The sequence below is a fragment of the Sinocyclocheilus rhinocerous genome, unplaced genomic scaffold (genome assembly GCF_001515625.1).
Source record: "Sinocyclocheilus rhinocerous isolate Xijiao unplaced genomic scaffold, SAMN03320098_v1.1 scaffold5418, whole genome shotgun sequence".
Classification (NCBI taxonomy): Eukaryota; Metazoa; Chordata; class Actinopteri; order Cypriniformes; family Cyprinidae; genus Sinocyclocheilus; species Sinocyclocheilus rhinocerous.
Genome location: NW_015665894.1, coordinates 98,632 through 119,432, shown reverse-complemented (window position 1 = coordinate 119,432; position 20,801 = coordinate 98,632). Strand labels below are relative to the sequence as shown.

The 20,801-nt window shown below is 38.6% G+C and overlaps 2 protein-coding genes across 3 annotated transcripts in view; both read right to left on the bottom strand.

Annotated features, from left to right (window-relative positions):
• The window catches only part of ccdc134 (coiled-coil domain containing 134), an 11,614-nt gene extending 6,258 nt beyond the window's left edge, over positions 1-5,356 (bottom strand). The window contains exons 1-2 of the mRNA XM_016542820.1: positions 5,204-5,356; positions 136-240 (exon numbers count right to left, since the gene is read on the bottom strand). Of these exons, the coding sequence (XP_016398306.1) occupies positions 136-240; positions 5,204-5,219 (121 nt within the window). The 5' untranslated portion in view covers positions 5,220-5,356. The remainder of the gene's footprint in view (positions 1-135; positions 241-5,203) is intronic.
• Positions 5,357-6,727: 1,371 nt separating this feature from the next.
• mei1 (meiotic double-stranded break formation protein 1) overlaps positions 6,728-20,801 on the bottom strand; it is an 18,919-nt gene continuing 4,845 nt past the window's right edge. The window contains exons 3-24 of one of the 2 annotated variants that reach the window (XM_016542817.1): positions 19,356-19,470; positions 18,626-18,725; positions 17,889-18,023; positions 17,684-17,783; positions 17,524-17,600; positions 16,821-16,947; positions 16,625-16,736; positions 16,350-16,410; positions 16,183-16,277; positions 15,062-15,212; positions 14,854-14,989; positions 13,905-14,132; positions 12,773-12,935; positions 12,449-12,535; positions 11,114-11,262; positions 10,948-11,032; positions 9,738-9,910; positions 8,773-8,854; positions 8,438-8,538; positions 7,689-7,820; positions 6,964-7,067; positions 6,728-6,879 (exon numbers count right to left, since the gene is read on the bottom strand). In XM_016542817.1, coding sequence (XP_016398303.1) covers positions 6,819-6,879; positions 6,964-7,067; positions 7,689-7,820; positions 8,438-8,538; positions 8,773-8,854; positions 9,738-9,910; positions 10,948-11,032; positions 11,114-11,262; positions 12,449-12,535; positions 12,773-12,935; positions 13,905-14,132; positions 14,854-14,989; positions 15,062-15,212; positions 16,183-16,277; positions 16,350-16,410; positions 16,625-16,736; positions 16,821-16,947; positions 17,524-17,600; positions 17,684-17,783; positions 17,889-18,023; positions 18,626-18,725; positions 19,356-19,470 — 2,574 coding nt within the window. In that variant the 3' untranslated portion in view covers positions 6,728-6,818. Of the gene's footprint in view, positions 6,880-6,963; positions 7,068-7,688; positions 7,821-8,437; positions 8,539-8,772; positions 8,855-9,737; positions 9,911-10,947; positions 11,033-11,113; positions 11,263-11,436; positions 11,548-12,448; positions 12,536-12,772; positions 12,936-13,904; positions 14,133-14,853; positions 14,990-15,061; positions 15,213-16,182; positions 16,278-16,349; positions 16,411-16,624; positions 16,737-16,820; positions 16,948-17,523; positions 17,601-17,683; positions 17,784-17,888; positions 18,024-18,625; positions 18,726-19,355; positions 19,471-20,801 lie in introns of those variants that run through there. The other variant, XM_016542818.1, reaches the window with a different exon arrangement.

The window sequence follows — 20,801 nt, the reverse complement described above, 5'->3', positions numbered from 1 at the left end:
GACATCAATATAGATGAATTTACCGTGATACAAACCCCCATGAGTCTGTGTGTATTCAGGTTTAAGTCCCCACCAGAATAGAAAAACAGGTACACACACACACACACACACACACCACATGTCTGAGGAGGATACAGATCTCCAGGTTGGAGTCGTGTCGGGGTCTCTGTGCGTCCGAGTCGAAGCCGAGAGCCGCCGGAGCCACCAGCAGCAGCAGAGCGCAAACACACAACATGACCACTAGAGGGAGACAAACACCAGACAACACTCAAACACAAACCACAGAGTGAACCAAACCAGACAAAATATCACAAACAGATGAAAGAAAATTTAATCAAACATGCATCAATAAAATAAACACCACAAATGTGACTGTTCAAAACATAATCACTTGTTGCTTTGTTTGAAAATGTAATGGTCATGGGGGGGGAAAAAATTTTTAAAATAGTGAAAACTCAATTCAAACCCTAAGACTACAGTAAGGTTCAAACCGTCAAACAGGGGCGGTTTCTCCATTAGGATTTTCATAATAAACTCTTCACTATCACTGAACCAAAGTAGCGAGTGAAATAGAGATGTGGCCCCTTTAAGAATGAGCTCTCCCTCTTCTGAGTGCATTGCAATGCGGCATGAGTACAAGCAGGGGCGGTTTCTCCATTAGGGTGATTGGGTGACGCACCACCAAAGCGCGAAAGGGAGGGATTTTTTTTCTTTCACATTCAACCACAGTGTTACGCTAGCTTTCACTGTTTGTTCTGCCTCTAAATAGTCCAATCAGCGTCGAGTCTCGTTTTGTGTAGTACCGCCCCTTTTTGGGCGATTTCTGTCAGACTGAGAATCGCCCCGAGTGCTCTCACAGACTTCCATACAAAGATCTTTTTTTTCGAACTGCAGACACTGCAATGCAATCTCTATGAGTTCCGGGAGGGCTAGCACTAACGTGCTTTCGTCATCATGCGTAACCTTAACTTGTGCAAGGATTGGTGGGAACAGTGACATCCAATAATATTTAAAAACTATTTTGAACTTTAACAACAAGACAAAAATTAAAAACTACTTTAATATCTTTATCAAATGTGAAAAAAGAAAGAAAAAAAAACCATGCGATGTCCGTCACGCTCTCGGGATGGAACAAAATGCAGGGTAACGTTAAAGTAGCAGAATAAAGCGTTAGCTACTTCTCAGGCCGCTAGCCATTTTTTCCGCTCATACCACGTCCTCGAAAATCCCCGTTTATACGACTTCCCGCCCTTTGTAGATACATGTTTCATGTTTAAATTTGGTCTTGGTGGTCCTAATTCTTTAATCGCCTATTTATCCTTATTGCGAGCAGTGTAAGTGAGTAATGTAAGTGATCAGTGTAAGTGAGTAATGTAAGGGAGCAGTGTAAGTGAGTAATGTAAGTGAGCAGTGTAAGTGAGTAATGTAAGGGAGCAGTGTAAGGGAGCAGTTAAGGAGAGCAAGAGATTGATTGTTAGAGTCAGTTTATTTTTAATTAATACTGTAGTAGTTCAGTTTCCTTTACATCTTTAACTAGCCGTTAATTTATCAATTGAATGGGAGACCTATCCTCATTAATCATGCAAACACTTGCCCCCGAGAGAATTGGCAGGAGCCGCCACTGCCGTCAAATACGGATAAATATTAAACAAACAGATTAGGCATCAAATTTAACATCAGACTGAGGTAAAAATGTGGAAAACGCTACTTTCTGGCTAATTAAAGGAAATTTCTGGATTTGATGCTCGATTATTGTGTATTAGGGCACAAAAACATTGAAACAAACATTTCTGTGAAGCTGTTTTCAAGCAACATACTTTGTGAAAAGCACTATACAAATAAACAGGAATTGAATTAATAATTCAGTGAAAGATGATGGTGATAATGAATGCTGAATTCAGCTGTTAATCATCACTTCTGACAAAATACAAGAGGCTGATCCGTTCAGTAGTGATGTGACGTTCGACACTGAGGGCTTCGAAGCTTGTATCAAAAAAACGAAACATCTCACAGTGAAGCACTGCACCGGAGCTTGATTCGTTTTGCCAAAACCACGTGATCTGTGACGTCCGAAGCTTCGTTTTCGCACACAACCACGTGACCGCTTCGTATTCTGATTCAAATAACGCGAATCACTTGCGCAGTTTCAAATGTCACTCACGTCTTTGAAAAAAAAAAAAAAAATCACAATGCGAATAAATATTTGCATGTGTAGTTTTGTGCATGTTGATTTTGTATTAATTCCTGGTTCACAGACACTTTAACTGACCATTCTATGATAATCTTCGGTTATTTTGATCATAGCCTATATATGCCTACAGCCTTGCCTATTTTTCCACAAATTTATACACAGACTCATTTATTCATATTGTGTAATACAATGACTGACATGAAGACTTATTTGTATAGACTTCATATTTTTCTTTGCTTTATACAGGTTTTCATAGCACAAACTAATTTATTATCTGAAACAGTCCAAAAATGGCTGGGTCGTATGGGATGCAAAGGCAGCTTTTTCCACCTTTTGACTACAAGATGTCGTTAGTGTGCACCGTCTTGAAAAGCTTAGAGTAATGAACCTTTTACGATATAGTTGAGGGGAAAGCCTCGATGCTTGCAAAGTAGAGATCGACCGATATATCGATTTACCGATATTTAAGCATTTTACAATAATCGGATATCGGTTTTATAATATTGTGGATGTTTTGAGAATTGCGCGCAGGATCAACATTGCAGCGCGTCTGAGGGGAAACAAGACAACAACAACAGCGTGCACAGGTGCTTGATTTACAGTAGTTAGTAAACTTTATTTAACATAACAGCCATTAATGCACAAATTAGATGTATTACATAAATGCCTGATATGCAGTTTATGCAGCTTGGCTCGAATAAATAGAGACAAACTCAAGGAGTCACGTAAGATAATCCGTCAAGTCCTCTCCCAATAAAGACGTAACTTTGCGTGAATTAAATAATATGCAGCCATGAATGGGCGCATGTTGGAAATAAAAGTGCTGAATTTAATTCGTTGTAATATGAAGATTAAATTTAACATGAAAGACTGGTAATTTTCAACACTTTTTTTTTTTTTTTAAGATGGCTGAAAGGAGGAAAAACCAAAGTGAAGCATGGACTTACTTCACTCAGTCATTTATTTACTTTATAAATATCGGTTCTGCATATCGGTTATCGGGCACATAAATACGCAAATAATTGGTATCGGTATCGGTTATAAAATATCAATATCGGTCGATCACTATCGCAAAGCTTAATTTTTCCATCACTACCGTTCAGATTTGCATCAAAAAACACACACACACAAAACGGGTGAAAGTCTCCGAAGTCCCAGAAATGATCAATCTTTAATCATTTACTCACCTTCATGTCTTTCAAACCTGTATGAGTTTCTGTGAATCACAAAAGATATTTGGACACGTCCATACAGTGCAAGTCAATGGGGTCCAAAGTCATTTGGCTCCCAAAGTTCTTCAAAATACCTTCCTTTTGTGTTCCTCAGAAGAAAGTCACACAGGTTTGAAACGACAAGAGGAATGACCTAATTCTGGATGAACCGTCCATTTAAAACCTATTCCACTGAAGATTAAAACAAAAACCATATGACAGGCTGATTCAATTATGTTTTTATGAAGAAAATCTATTACTGTTGATCAATCTGACCAAATAAACACACGACTCAAATATTAGTGCAAAAGTGTAAATAATAGATAAACTCAGTGAGTTTGTGGTTTGTATGCAATGCTCCAGCATCAGCTTTACTAACAGACATCATAAACCCAGAGGGATCAGACAGATTTATGATTAATATTTCATGCGTTTGCTCAAAGCCAGACCGCTTCAGAGGGATGTTCTACTTCCTGTCCTGAGACTCAGGCTCTCAAACCAGACCGACCATAAACCATCACTGACTGATGATAACATCATGATATAGACAAGAAAACCAACTCAAACTAGACTAGACCAGACCAACCATAAACCATCACTGACTGATGATAACATCATGATATAGACAAGAAAACCAACTCAAACTAGACTAGACCAGACCAACCATAAACCATCACTGACTGATGATAACATCATGATATAGACAAGAAAACCAACTCAAACTAGACTAGACCAGACCAACCATAAACCATCACTGACTGATGATAACATCATGATATAGACAAGAAAACCAACTCAAACTAGACCAGACCAACCATAAACCATCATTGACTGATGATAACATCATGATTTAGAGACAAAAACCATCTCAAACCAAACCAGACCAACCTTGACCCATCACTGACAGATGTTAACATCATGATACAGACAAGAAAACCAACTCAAACCAGACCAACTTGATAGACATCAACACAATAGAGATGAAAACCATCTCAAACTAGACCAGACCAACCATAAACTACCAACAAGACGTTAACATCATGATATAGAGATGAAAACTATGTCAAGCCAGCCCCAACCCATCATGGACAGAAGTTAAAATGATTAAAACCATCTTAAACTAGACTAGACCAAACCTCACCTGTACTGACAGAGAGATGAAAACTATCTCAAACCAGACCAGACCAATCACTGACAGACATCAACATGATAATATATAGAGATGAAAACCATCTTCAACCAGACCAGACCAGATACTGACCCATCGCTGTGGGACTGACTGAGTTTCCAGTCCAGAACCCATTTAAAGATCTTTTCCTCCCAACTCTAGTTGTGTCCGATTTAAGGTCGAGTCATTTGAAGTCAAACGACCCCACAGCACTTCCTCGTGCCTGCATGGGTTAACCAGTTCAGCTGGTTAGTCCTGACACTTCACAGCTCCAGCCAACTGCCCGTAGAAAATCCCATATTGGAGAAATTATTCACAGAAAACAGATCAAGCATGATGATTCGGTGACTGATTCAGATGGGAAGGGAATCGTGATCGCACTCATTCGCTGTCAGATACCATGGTATTACTATGGTACATTTTTCCACCATCATCACTGCAGCAGTATTTCTCAATAACCCAACCTTCAGCGAACTGCACTCAAAACTAAACCACAGCAGATGTTAATACATCACACAGAATAAGAAATAATCCCATCGCGTCACATCATCCTCCTCCTCCTCCTCAGTGCAGATGTTGCAGCGGTGTTTGATGCGGATCGACTCCGGATCGCCACCGCACTCATTCGCTCACCTTCAGCGCCGAGCATCGCTAAACACGCGTCGAGCGGCCGTCGGATTCAAACTCCAGTGTCGCGATGTGAGCGGCGCGTCGGATCGGATCATTCACATGCCGCGCGTGCCCTCCAGTCCGCTGCTGCCACGCGCGCGCCGCAGGTTTCCGCACGGAGCGCTAACGCGGGACGCACGCGCGCCGACGTCAAACTCGTGTCATCGCGATCGATCATCAGTAGTGTTTGATGGACTTCACAGATGAAAACAGATCAATACTGATATTTAACGTTGCATATACATATAATACAACAGACACATTAATAAATAATCCAGGAATATATAATAAATAATTTAGGAATTAATCAATAGCTTTTTTTTGATGCTACAGATAAAATATATATAAAAACTAATAATATAATTAATAATGAATATCAACAATAACCATTTTGTTCACCGCACACATAATGTGCAAAAGAATAATAATCAAACTTTTGTCACTGCTGCAATTATAAAGTGGCAACAAACGGTAATTTATAGTAAAAATAAACATTAAACCAAAAAACATTGTCTCAAATTATAAAATGATTAACCAATTATAATTAATAGTACAAAATAAAAATTCATCAATGACCATTTTTTGTCTTTACTCAAACTATAAAGAGTAACAAATTACTTATTATTAATATAACAAAATATATATATTAATCGACCATTTTTGTTACAACACAATTTGAGTAATTATAATTGATAGTACAAATGAATATTAATCAATAACCATATTTGTCTCTACTATTAAAATTGTAAAAAGTGTAACTAACATTTTTTATAGTAAAAATTATTTTTATTCAATAACCATTCTTGTGAGCACTTAATAAAATGAGCAACTTTTAATAGCAATAATGAATATTAATAAATAACCATTCGTCACCACGCAAATTACAAAAAGTGAAACTAATTATTATTAAAACTAAAAATGAATATGAACCAATAACCATTTCACCACACAAATGACAGCTGAGTAACTACTTATTAATAGCAATAATTAAACATAACCTTTTTTGTTACTAAACAAATTATATAATAAAATATTTAAACAATAACAAATGTTAAATATTACATAACTGATTATTATTAATCTAAATAAATAGGCATATACGATATATTTCAGTAACAAACATCTTCAGCAGGAACAGAAGTCAAAGTCATCAGAATTGTGTTATTGTGTGTGTGTGTGTGTGTTTCATAGGTCCTGAGTGCTGATTGTGAAGTCAGACCTTTTAATAGCAATAATGAATATTAATAAATAACCATTCGTCACCACGCAAATTACAAAAAGTGAAACTAATTATTATTAAAACTAAAAATGAATATGAACCAATAACCATTTCACCACACAAATGACAGCTGAGTAACTACTTATTAATAGCAATAATTAAACATAACCTTTTTTGTTACTAAACAAATTATATAATAAAATATTTAAACAATAACAAATGTTAAATATTACATAACTGATTATTATTAATCTAAATAAATAGGCATATACGATATATTTCAGTAACAAACATCTTCAGCAGGAACAGAAGTCAAAGTCATCAGAATTGTGTTATTGTGTGTGTGTGTGTGTGTGTGTTTCATAGGTCCTGAGTGCTGATTGTGAAGTCAGACAGACAGACAGAGACCCGTCCAACCCGACTGACACACACTATTAAGGAAAGCATAATTTGTGTGTGTTTGAGTGTGTGCGTGTGTGTGTGTGTGTGTGTGTATTAAGGATACAGCATGTGTCTGCTCGAGCTCTCAGAGGGAGGAAGATGTCTTAGTGACTGTTGTATAGCCTCCATCCTCATCCTCAGATCATTAGGAGGAGAAAGAGCACAACACTGAACAAACAAACACACACACACACAACTCAATAACACACTCAGAACATTTCAGGAAAAAATTAATACTTTAACTGATCCTTGCATTAAATTGATCAAAAGTGAGAATAAAGACATTTGTAATGTTACAAATTCTATTCATTCTATTCTTTCTATTCATCTGTGAATCCTGAAAAATAAAATGTATCACGGTTTCTGCAAAAATATTGGGCAGCACAATTGTTTTCAACACTGATAATAACCATAAATGTTTCTTGAGCAGCAAATCAGCATATTATAATGATTTCTGAAGAATCATGTGACACTGAAGAAGAGACTTCTTTCAGAAACATTAAAACATCAAACTTTTGAAAAGTTGTGTGTGTATATATATATATAGATCAGTGATCTCAAACTCAGTTCCTGGAGGGCCACAGCTCTGCACAGTTTAGCTCCAACCCTAATCAAATACCCCTGATCCAGCTAATCAAGTTCTTCAGGATTACTAGAAACTTCCAAGCAGGTGTGATTTGGAGCTGGTTGGAGCTAAACTCTGCAGAGCTGCGGCCCTCCAGGAATTGAGTTTGAGACCACAGTTATAGACTGTATGTATATAAGTGTGTGTGTGTGTGTGTTACACACCTGTGTGAGCATCAGTCTCAGTGTGTGTGTGCTGTCATCGGTGAGGTTCGTCGCTCCTCGTTTCTCAATCTCTTCACACACAGACTCAATTTCAGTCCTCCAGTGTGAGACGCCTCCGCTGAAACACACCAGCTGCACACAAACACACACTCAGAGAGAAGAACAGGGCTAAAGCATATGTATGGGGCTGTTTACACCTGGTCACTTCATGCGTTTTGTCTGATTGGATAGCTATCCGATCGAGAAAAGGCCAGGTGTAAATGCCCTCCGAAACGCATTCGAGACGGATATAAATCCGATCGCTCAAACCACTTCTAGGAAGCATTCAAGATGAAACTGGAAAAGTGTGAATGCATCTGGTTGTTGAAATCGCATATGTAAATTGTACTCCTCCCAAAATGTTAAACTAATAAATGTGTAAGTGTGTTATAGGCTATATGGCATGCTATAGTCAGATACGACAGCGCTAATGCAACACGCATCGCCGCGGATGAGTAGTTAAGTGTCTCTTCAGCAAACCGATACGCAAACTGGTGCAAATGAAAGTAAGTTGCAGATATTCAACACACAATCATCTTCATTAAAAGTGGTAAAACTTACTTATCTTTCCAGTGCTGATGCGCTCTCCTATTGCGGTCTTTGATCTTGAAATGAGCTGATAATTAATAAAATGCAGCGCTTATCTTTTGATTTCGTTGACGTGAGCACTATGTAAACAGGCCCAATGTGTGTGTGTGTGTGTGTGTTACCTGTGTGAGCAGCTGCAGCGCTGCAGGTCTCAGTCTCTGGTCACAGGAGAGTAAAGAGAAAATCAGGAACCGCATCCACGGCTGACACACCATGTGCTGCGCTACACACACACCGATAACACAATCATGAGTGTTTGTCCGTCTAAAGCCTGTTGTTAATATTTGACTCTATCAGTGAGCTCATCTCATAGACTTATCAGGTTAATGACCCTGAACTGACCCTCACAGAAACCTGTGCTAAACACCAGCGGAAACATGATCTGACCGATTCTTGAGTGCTTTTAACTAGTGAACCGCTTTTACTGCATGATTGAGGATGTTGTGTGTATTTGTACCGGTTTCAGAGCTCCGTCTGCGCAGAAATCCCATCAGAGACCTGAGACAGTTCAGAGCGGCGCTGACCATCAGATCCTGCGTCTGTCACACACACATCAGTCATCGATCCATTCACTCTCACTCATCAATCAGATGTCTGTGCTGAAAATCCTTTACCCTGATTTGCCGTTTGCGGTGAAAAATGACCCAACTTTTAAAAATAGCTTGTCAATTTCTCATTGTGCTGTTGTATCACCAAATCTTGTCTTCAGTATTGTCAGCCTGTTTTCTTTTAATTAGAACAGGTTTTGGGTTTCTTTTTGAAACTGATCGTAGGATTCATTGATCTGAGCTTAAATCTTTTTGATTAATAAAAGCATTATTTGTGGATAACTTTGGCAATTTTCAGTTTTTGAGTGAAAAAAAAACCATCTGTAGATAATTTTGGCAATATTCCGTTTTTGATTGATAAAAACATTATTGGTGGACGATTTTGGCAATATTCCGTTTTTGATTGATAAAAACATTATTGGTGGACGATTTTGGCAATATTCCGTTTTTGATTGATAAAAACATTATTGGTGGACGATTTTGGCAATATTCCGTTTTTGATTGATAAAAACATTATTGGTGGGATAATTTTGGCAATATTCACTCAGCAGATCAACCTCAGATCAAAGAGGCCTACTATCAGTCAGTTCCAAGAAGAAATACAAAAATGTGCCAATTGAATGAAGAAGGAAAACAAGTTGACAAAAAGACTTCAAAAAAATCTCAAAAAGTACAAAAATAATAAACATTTTTTTGGGAAGTTGTTAAACCGTGTGAACAAAATCACTAAGTTTTGATCCAGTGCTTTAACATTAATTAGTGTTTTTAGTAAAAACAGAGAAAATCCTCTCTGGGTCAAAATAACCAAAACACAACATGAGGGTCAAAACAAGTTCATGTATGTGTGTGTGTGTGTGTATGTGTGTTCGTATACCATTAGCATGAGTGCGCTCAGCGCTGTCATGAGGCTCGTAGCGCCGCTGTGTCCGATGGGATGAAGAGCACCATCTATAGAGGTCAGAGGTCGCTGCAGTGCTGCATCACAAACACACAGCAGAGCAGATGCATCCACATCCAAACACACCTGCACAAAGCGCACACTGCACTCTACACACACACACACAGAGTCTGATGTCTCAGTTCATTACAGTTAGTTACACAATACTGTAAGTCTCAAACAGTCTTTCAGTCACCAGCATGTGTTTATTTGTTCAGATTAAAGGTGAACGACATGTAAACTCAACAAATCAATGAGGGATGAATCGTTTGGAGAAACATCTGCAGATCATGCGATCACTTCAGCTCATGAAACTCATTTTAAGTAGCTAAACTTCACTTCTGCACAATGCCAAAAAACTATGTTTGCAAAAAATTACAAACCTTTATTAAAATATAAAGGCATCTGTATTGTATCATATATAAATATCATTTTTACAGTGTAAGAATATTAAGTGTGACGTAAAAAAAAAAAAACACAATGTGTTTCCGAAATGAAATGACTGACTTTTATATTGTCACAGTGTAGGCATTTCTGTCTTCCTCCAGCTATTAGAGTACAGTAAAGCAGCATGATAATAATCAATTGTTTTGTGATTTCAAAAATTGTAATCACAATTATTGTCATTTTGGTCATTTCTTTTTACATTTCATCTTTATTATTGCACTTTCACATAAGCACAAATCAACAGAAGCTCAACTCACATGCTTATTTGACCTCATCTAGTTTACTGATTTATTATATGTATCATATAAATGAACACACTATGCATATTATGATGAAAACTATAAAAACAAGAAGCTTCCAATCCTGTGGAATTCCTAATATTAATACAAACAACTCCAAATTGTGTCCATGTTTTCTTTTAAAACAGCAAAAAAACTGATTTCCTTCTTTAGAAAACAAAAATCAAACATCAAAGTTCATTCAGTTAATGTTTTTTTTTTCTTAGAAATTGTCCAGTTTGAAAACCCAAAAGATGCATTAATTCAGCTTTTACATCAAACCAATCTAGTTTTCTTGTGTTTGTGTCTTACTGATCCGCATTGTGTCTGAATGTGTGCGTCTGTGTTTTAATTGTGAGTGTGTGTAAGTGTGTGTGTGAGCGTGTCTATGTGTGTTTTAACTGTGAGTGTGTGTGTCTTACTGATGAGCAGTGTGTCCGTGTGTCTCTTGCTGAAGGCCAGTCGTCTGATTATCTGATGCAGATCCACACTGACGCTCCTGTGAACCTTCAGCGCACACACACACACACGTGTCAGGTGTTTATTATGAGACGACACTGATCTCAGCTGTGCAGGAGTGTGTGGTACCTGAGCGGAGTGTTTGTGCTGCAGGAGTGTGAGGGAGGAGAGCAGGAGTAGAGAGGAGCACAACAGTGATGAAGATGAGGATGAAGAGGCAGATAAAACCTCCTCCAGCAGCTCCATCAGCCTGACGTTTCCCAGCAGCAGAGACACTGCTGAACACACACACACACCAAACAGATTTCCTGTTATCTCTCAGTTCATCCAAAACTCAAGCATGTTAATTGAGCATCAAGAAAGGCAAAGAACGCTCTTTGGCAGAGTAGAGCAAATAAAGCTAATAATAATAAAAAATTAAACTTCCTCCACAGTTTATGAGTGTGTGTTACCTCTATCAGTAGCATGTGAAGGACACACAGACAGGAAGCAGTACAGAAAGTTGAAAACAGACAGCAGCAGCTCAGAGTCACTGGAGTCCAGCTTTCCTACTAGATTACTGACTACACACACACACACACACACACACGCACATATGAACATAACAGCATCCAAACTCTCTCTCTGAGTGTGTGTGTGTGTTAGGGCTGTCAAAAAAATTTTTTAATTTCAAATATTCGTCGAATTTAAAATAAAAATCCGTTGCATTCGAATTTTAAGTGTGCGTCAGGCAGCCTTATCAGTGGCACACGAAATGCGATGACGATGTAAGTGTCAAAAATGCAAGTTGTTAGCCTATCCAGTTGAACCCCCTGATGTAGCACTGCTACGTTGTTCATTCAAAATATTGCGGAAAAAGAGAACACAAATGCGGAGATCTTGTTTACGTCAAAACTGAAACCAAGCCGTTCACACAGAACGCATATTTATCGCATTTTCTAGAGGGACAATTATCACCGTTGCACTCGCGTCTCGCACAAGAGAGCCGCATGTTTAGAAAGCCATGTAAAATTAATGCAAGTTCAACTTTTAAAAAACATGTCTCGAGAATTTATGGCGGTTTTTCCCATCCCACTGTATCTCATGTTTTTAAATGAAAAAAAAAGGACTCTTTGTGATTGATTTTTGGTCCTTTGTATTGAACTATGCATACATACAAAATACTGTTTTGTTTCTAATTGTTTAAGCAACGTAATTAATTATATATGGTTTATAAACCTTATTTTAAACAGTATGCACTTTTTTCAAAGATAGTTGTGTTATTTTATTGCTTTGAAGAAACGTGCATTAGTAATATTTTGCTCGATGCACCCTCTTGTGGCCTCTGGAGAGCAGCCAAAAGCTTTTTTCCCCCTAACTGAAATTATGCCTTTTAAATTCGAATATAATTTGAATATTGATAATATTTAAGTACAAAATTCAAATGTAGTTTTTCAGCCATTTTGACAGCATGTGTTTTCTTACCGTGGTACAGGAGTCTGAAGTCAGTGTGCTCCATCTGACCGGACGAGTGAATCACAGACGACACGTCCAGCAGCACAGACAGACCGTCTGGAACAGATCAAACATCAGCGGCTGACACACTGTGATCAGTTTATGAGTGAATCGTGGGGCGGGGCTTGATATTAGCCACTGGCTGCTGATTGGACCATCAAAATGACTCACTGTTTCGTACAAGAACGGAGGATCTGAATGCAATTGGCTAGACGTTACCTTTATTTCTACAGTGTTTTCTACACTACAGACTGTCAGCATGAACAAATGTAAAGTGAGTGTGTGTTCTCTGACCTGTGTGTGTGTGTCTCTGCAGGACGTTGAGCAGCGCCGATCGGATCTGATCACAGAGATCAGACGTCCCGCTGATGCTGCTGCTGTCGGCCGATCGCAGGTAACACTGCAGCACACCGACGGCTGAACGTGACGCTGCAGACTCGGCGTCACACGCCACGGCCTGAACACACACATTACACACCACAGAGTGTCACCGTGATTTAATAACTGTCTGACAATAGACCTTATATTAGAGTCTTAAAGCAGTGGTTCTTAACCGTTTCGCCTCCAAAGCCTCACACGGTTCAAACTAAAACTAATTCTAATGAAATCATTCAATTCAACCCAACTTTAGGAATTCTACACAGATTTTTTAGTTGTTTTAACTTATTTTAAAGCTTCTTTTGTCTTATTTGTAATCATAACTTGTCTAAAAGGAATCAAACCAGATAAAGTATAATTTAAGTACCATCTGTTGAATTAATCAAAATTCATTCCAATCATCGTCCTTTAAAAATAGGAAAAATAGCACAGCAAATATCTGGGTCACATTGAGATACTTGATATAATTATTTTTATTTTTTACTTTTTTTAAATGTTTTTTTGTTTGTTTGTTTTATTAATAAATTAATAAAATGTATTATTTACTCTCTCTCACACACACACACACAAATTATATATATATATATATATTGAGAGAGAGAGAGAGAGAGAAGTCAACAAAGTTGTCCTAAGACAAGAACGGGTATTATTTTGGTTTTACGACAACTTTGATTAAAGGTTTTGATTCACTTGAAATGTTGACCAATTAAAGCTAATAAAAAAATAATAATAGAAAAAAAAAAAACTTTAATAGCAAAACTCAAGGTTGTTGGTCATAAAGTGTGTGAATCCTGAAGAACATTGTGTATACATTTACAGATCACTGACTCACTGACAAATTCTGTGACATTCTGCGTATATACTGTATGTAATAATGTCAATGCATACTGTGATTCCCTAATTTTCATCAGATTTACAGAACTAATGTTGGATTATAAGTGTAAATGCTTGCTCTTCAGTTGTCATGTACATGTTTTTCAAGTCAGCTTCTGCCTTTATAACTGTGATGTGTGTGTGTGTGTGTGTGTGTGTGTGAGTCACCAGTCACCAGTGTGGCCAGCAGCGCTGCAGGGTGTGTGTGAAGCAGCTCCAGCAGCTCCTGCTCCTGCTCCTGCTCCTGAGTCTCCTCTGACAGACGTCCCGTCAGAGCTGGTGGTCCGAACCGCTGCGAGAGCTCCGGATACATGAAGATGAAGCTCAGGACAGACAGAGGAAGAGTGCGAGAGAAGAGGAGCGGACAGGAGGACAGAGCTTTAGAGAGGACGCTCACAGGCACCTGCACAAACACACACTTCATTAGCATCAGCATCATCACACTCAACCTCTTCCTGAGAGACTTCTGTCAAACTCATGCTGTCTCAAGGTAATTTAGGCCTGATGAGGTTTGAAAACACATCTGACTGGTTGCTAGGGTGTTGCTAGTTTGTCACCAGTCTGAATGACAGATCCACAAACAGATGTGAAATCACATGCAGTGAGTGTATTAATGGCTGAAGAGCCAGCGTGCTTCTACATTGCTATGGTATTTGAATTTGAATGTAGTTTAGAATGTAGTTCTTCTCTAGCTGTTGCAATGGTAACCAATTATGTTTCAAATTTATTTGAATTTGAATGTTTTTGTTCTCTAACTTTTGCTACAATAACTCATGATGCTTTAAATAGATTTGAATTTGTACATAGTTTTGAAAGTATTTAACGTTTCAAATATATTGGAATTTGATTTTGAAAATCGTTTTGAATGCATAATGGATGCTATGGTAACCAATAACGTTTCAGATGTTTTTGAATTTCTACGTAGTTTTGAATGTAGTTGTTCTCTAACTTCTGCTTTGGTGACTGATAATATTTCAGATATATTGGAATTTATCTGATTGTAGTTTTGAATGTATGTTCATCTGTTGCTATGGCAACCGATGAGGTTTCAGGTGTATTTGAATGCATCTGCACTGTAATGTAATGAGCTGAAACAGGAAGTGGAGGTCAGAGCAGTGGCAGACCGTGTCTAGACGAGGCCCGGCGTGCTGAGTGACGGACAGCAGATAGAGCACTGAACTCAACACCGACGCAGGAAGGTCCTGAACACACGAGATGAAGCGCAGCACAGCGGAGAACATGGCCGAGTCGCTCAGAAACCTGCGGTCACATGACCATCGTGAGGATCTTCATCACTCAGTGGCATCACCACTCACACACACACACACAGACCTGTCCCCGTGCAGCAGCGACAGGTGCAGCAGGTAGATGAGGCAGTGCTGAGTGTTTCTGAGGGATTGTGGGAAATCAGAGAGCACAGATGGCCAATCAGACGCGCAGCAGCACAGAGACGGCAGAGACTCCTGCAGGACACGCTCCATATCTGCTCAACACACACACACAGAGTTTACAGGTTAGCCAGGAAAGTTTTCTTTATGAAAGCAGAAGTTTCTTTTTAGGTTGGCAGAACATTAGAGGAATGTTGTGTGTTTGCTGGAGAGATGCTCTGTTGCAAATCAGGATGAAACACATTTAAGACGCATTTTAATACTAAATAAAAACACATTCACACAAACACACACCCACCAAGGTTATTATCATAAACATTATCAAATTGTTCATTTTTTTTTAGCATTTTATTTCAGTTAAACTTATATTTTACCTAGTTTTTTAACATTTTTAAATTTTCTTTACATAAATGCACTGAAATATCTAAAACTAAAATAAGAATTAATAAAAATTATAGGCCTGCACATAAAAAAACTATTAAAAATGAAAAGAACACAACAAATCTACTAAAACTTTAAAATAAAATAAAAAACTGTAAATTTATAAAATGAATATAAACTACAATAATATATGAATGTTACATAAATCACACTGACACACAAACTAACCCACCAAGGTTATTATCATTAAGTAAAACAAAATTTTTTAATTCCTAAGTACTAAAGAACTAAAACTAAAATAAAAAATAATAAACAATAAAATAATCAATATAGACATGTTTAAAAAAAAATAAATAAATAAATCTTTAAAGGGGTCATATGATGCAATTTCATTTTTTCCTTTCTCTTTGGAGTGTTACAAGCTCTTGGTTCGACGCGTTTCAGAAGGCGGGGCATAGAGGAGAAACAATAATGTACAGTATGTGGAAAATAATGTGTTTTTTTAACTTTAAACCGCATAAACACATTTCATTACACCAAATACACAAAATAATGTTCTTTTTAGCAGCATCATATGACCCCTTTAACTGAAACTAAAATCTCTTACTCGAAAACATAAACTCAAAATATGAATAAAAACTGTAATAGCCTGTAAATGATACTAAAATAATGCACACGAGTTACCTTGCAGCTCACTGGTCCAGGTGTGTTCCTGTGAGATCAGACACATGCAGAGCTTCAGCAGGAAATCACAGCAGATCTGATTCAGAGACGCGTTCCTGACACACACACAGACTTAATGAACACGAGCTGCTAAACACACACTCACCTGACTGTGTGTGTGTGTTCACCTGTTCCCTGAACACAGCTGAGCTTTACTCTCCAGAGTCAGTCTGATGAATCCAGACGCGGCTGACACACACACACACACACACACACACACACACAGAGAATCAGTGATCAGTCAAACACTGACGTCTGCACTGCAGAATCAATAACAGAGTCATGTGACTAAACTACACCAATCACACATGAAGACTGAAAAAAAAATTGCAATGAGGGTAACACAAAGTTCATAAAAGCCCACGACCTGGCCATGACCTTTGACCCCTGAGCCAGGTCTTACCAAGCTTCTTGGAGAAGGAGGTCATGTGATCAGGACACAGAGAAAACTGGCACGACAAAACCGAGAGGAAGAGCTGCAGCACCTGAGGAGATGAGACGCGCTCACACACACCCTACACACACACACACACACACGAGTGTAGGGTTCAGTGTGATTGTATGATGTGTGTGTGTGTGTGTGTGTGTGTGTGACTCACAGTAACTGCAGGGATGCAGGCAGCGTCGCAGCAGTGCAGCAGAAACACACACACAGACTCCAGCGTCTCCTGAGCTGAACACACACCGTCCTTCAGAGTCGAGTCACACACACACGCCTCCACCAACCTACACACACAAGGCAAAATATAATCAAATAATTAATTATTTCAAAAAATCATCATGTAAAAACAAAATAAATCATTTGATAAGACATAAATAATCAAAATAAAATAACTATAAAAAAAAATGTATACAATGCAAAAATAAAACAAATACTTAAAAAAAATCAAATTAAGCATATCATAAAAATTCTAAATTTAAATAATAATTCAATAACTGTAATTTCAAAATTAAATGTATAAATAAAATAAAATTAAGACAAAATAATCATTTTAAAAGTAATTTTAAAAAACAAAAACAATAAACATAAATATTTTCTTAAAAATTAAATCCAAAAATCCAAATAAAAATAATAAAAATAAATAAACCTCTTATTAAAAATGAATTAAATCATAAAAATATGAATTTAAACGAAACCATTTTAAAATAAAACGTATCCAAAAAAAAAAAACCTTTTTATTTAATTAAATGTAATTATTACTAAATTACTAAAACTTAATCGTAATTATTATTTAAAACACTTAAATCATAAAAAAGTACAATTCTTTTTTTTAAGTATGGGTATGTGAGTGAGAGACTGACCTGCAGGCGGCGTCGAAGCATGTGAGCATCTGCAGTAAAACTCCTGCTGTCACTGACTTTGAACCAGAGCAGCTCTCCTGAACTCACACACACACACACAGATGATGATCACATGACGCCTGCTGATCACATGACCGCTGCTCAGGACACTCACACTTACTCTGCTGCGTGTGTGATGGTGCTCTGTGATTTTGGACATCACGACCTCCGCGATCCTCCTGACGTCTGCGAGCTGAACCGGACTGGACTGATGATTGGGCCTGTGCAAACACACACACACACACATGCAATTTACCATGCTGCTCCGCTACAGTAACCAGAACATCCACTCGAATCGTGTGTGTGTGTGTGTGTGTGTGTGTGACCTGAGCAGGACAGCAGCGGCTCGCATCGCACACATGGACACCTGCAGACAGGATGAGGCCACGCCCTCCACGATGACATCACACACGGCAGAAAACTCAGAGCCGGTCGGGAAGAGACGCACCGCTGCAGGCTGCCTGTCAACACACACACACACACACACACACACACACACACACATGTATATAAGCACATTTCATTTTTAGTAGGCGTTTTATTTAGATTTTTTTATTTAGTTTTAATTTTAAAATGTGACCCGTGCTGGCAAAATGAGTCGGAAAGCGCACGGGCTAATTTTGAGCTACAGGCAAATAAAATGTGAAAAATGACAATTTCGGTTGAATTTGAGGTTTTCACAAAAATGAGTTCATTAAGCCCTCGTCTAACAATCCCAATGCTCCAAATAGTGATTAAACATCTAAAATGATCTTTTACATATCTTTTATACATAATTATCTTTTGTGCGTTTTCTGGGAGGAGTACCTTTTTCTCCCTGATCCCGATAAATATACACATATGCACAGAATTACAGTATTTAAGTATTCACGCAAACATAATCTGTTATGTCTTAAGTGAACGTTTGGGGAACTGTTGGGGAAAATCATCGGATGTGTAACATTATATTAGATCCGTGCAGTACAGTAGGTCTTAATATATAGGCCATTTGTCGCATTGATGTTAATCTAACAATAAAAGAAAAGAGGGAATCACTGTGTGTGTGGGGGGGGTGGTGTTTGACCTGTCCAATATGGCCGTCAGCAGCTCCAGTCCTTTTATCTGCACCTCAGTGTTGGATTTTCCCAGAGTCTCTTTGAGAGAGCGAACCAGTGGCTCCACACCTCAAACACACACACATTTACAGTCAGACTGATGAAGAGCTACTGACTTCATCGTGAGAAATGAGTTCATGTGAATCACACACACACACACACTCTTGTACCGTAGACGGCATGACACTGCGAGAAGAAGAGCGGATCTTCAGACAGCAGCAGCAAACAACTAAACACCGACCACAACAAGACGTCACTGCAGCCGCCGCTCATCGCCTCCAACAGGAACTCTAACACACACACATATCAGACACACACACATATATTAGTCACACAGACACTCATGCATTCACACTGTGAGCTGAAACCGTGACCCTGATGTTTCTAGCGCTGAGTCTCTTCTGTTTATATGCAGGATCAGTGTGAGTGTGAAATGAAGTAGGTTTAATCCCATTTTCGTACATGATGCAGTGCAACTGACTGGAAAAAATCTTGATTATATGCACTTATAACATTTCTCAAAGCACGTCAGAAGTGATTCCAAACAAAGGCAACATTAACATTATAAAACTGTTCAGCCTGTCATCAGACGTGAACCACTGAGTTTCTCTTTCAGTCATTAACACACACACACACGTCTCTGTTTACACTGATGTGTGAGATCAGTGTGAGATGTTCAGGCTCAGACGAGCGTCTCACCGGGTAAATCAGCCTGAATGAAGGATGAAGAGAAGTGAAGAGGAGCGTGAATCAGTACGGCACACACACAGCGCACAGAAACCACCTGCAGAGAGTCCTGAGTGCTCAACAACAGCTGAAACACACACACACACACACAGAGAGAGAGAGATCAGTGTCACGCCGCTGCTGTTTAAACCACAGTCCACTAGGGGGCATCAGAAAGCACCCAAAGGGCCAGCAGGAAACTTATTTACAAGAACAATTCACATTGATATTAATAATATACTGAAATGATCTAACTTCATTCAAGTGATACAAAAAAAAAAACACATAAAATCAAGTTCTCAACTGAAGTGTCAATAACTGTTGGTTTAGTGTGTGTGAGTTAGGGGTGGGAATTGCAGGGTACCTCACGATACGATACGAATCGCAATACATGGCTCACGGTACGATAATATCACGATGCAGCGATTCTGCGATATTCGATATATTGCTAGACACTCCTATAACGATACATCACGATATCTGTCTAACTATGAAAACAAAATGCCTGTGAAAAGGTTAAGTGCAAGTTTTCTCTCTTTATTCAAGTCCAAACTGTTAGAAAACAGCACGAAAGTTCTGTAAATAAAATTTAACATGCCAAGTAAATTAATCATTTTATTCTTGGACTTTGTGTGTAAACCAACACATTTAACTGCTTATCAACTTTATATAGCCTAAGTATATAAACCTGGTACATTTCAAAATTTACCGGAATTGAATATCAAAATTGAGTGTTTTCTCAACCTTTCCTCACCTCTCATCATAAAAACGGAGCCCCGCACACATGACATGCAGGGGGATAAAAGCCGTTCACATCGTGTCTTTTGCGCTCTCAGGTTCGTTAATTCCAATGTAGACGCGCGGCAAGCACACTGCACACTTCTGCGCGGCATTACGGCTCTGGCGAGGTTTTGCTTCGTCATCCATGCCATAGGTGCAGAATGATTTATGTTTCTGCCGGTCGGTGGCTCGGTGCCCACTGCATAACGCGCACTTGCAATATCTGAGAGAGAGGGAGAGCATCCAGTTTTGTTGACATAAAACTGGACGCGCAGGCGGCACTCTCTCACTCATATAGTGAGGGAAATCCACCTGCGATCCGAGCGGAGAGGTTAGGTTACTCATGGACTGAATAAGCGCTCTGCAGTAATAATGTGATCAGGCACGTGCAGAAGGGGGGGCTTTGGGGGCTCAAGCCCTTGTCCTTTTTCAAAATGATTAAAAGTGCCCCTCTCAGACAAATAGCAATGTTATTGTGGTCAATAAAACAAAATGCATTTTAATTATAATTAACCTGACAAGGTGTACAAAACGGTAACTAATTGCTCAAAAGTCGGAAAATTCCTGTTTATTTTTACATATCTGTCAATCTGAGGCGTTGCTATGGGTTGCGTGCGTTTTGCTTGACTGACTGATATT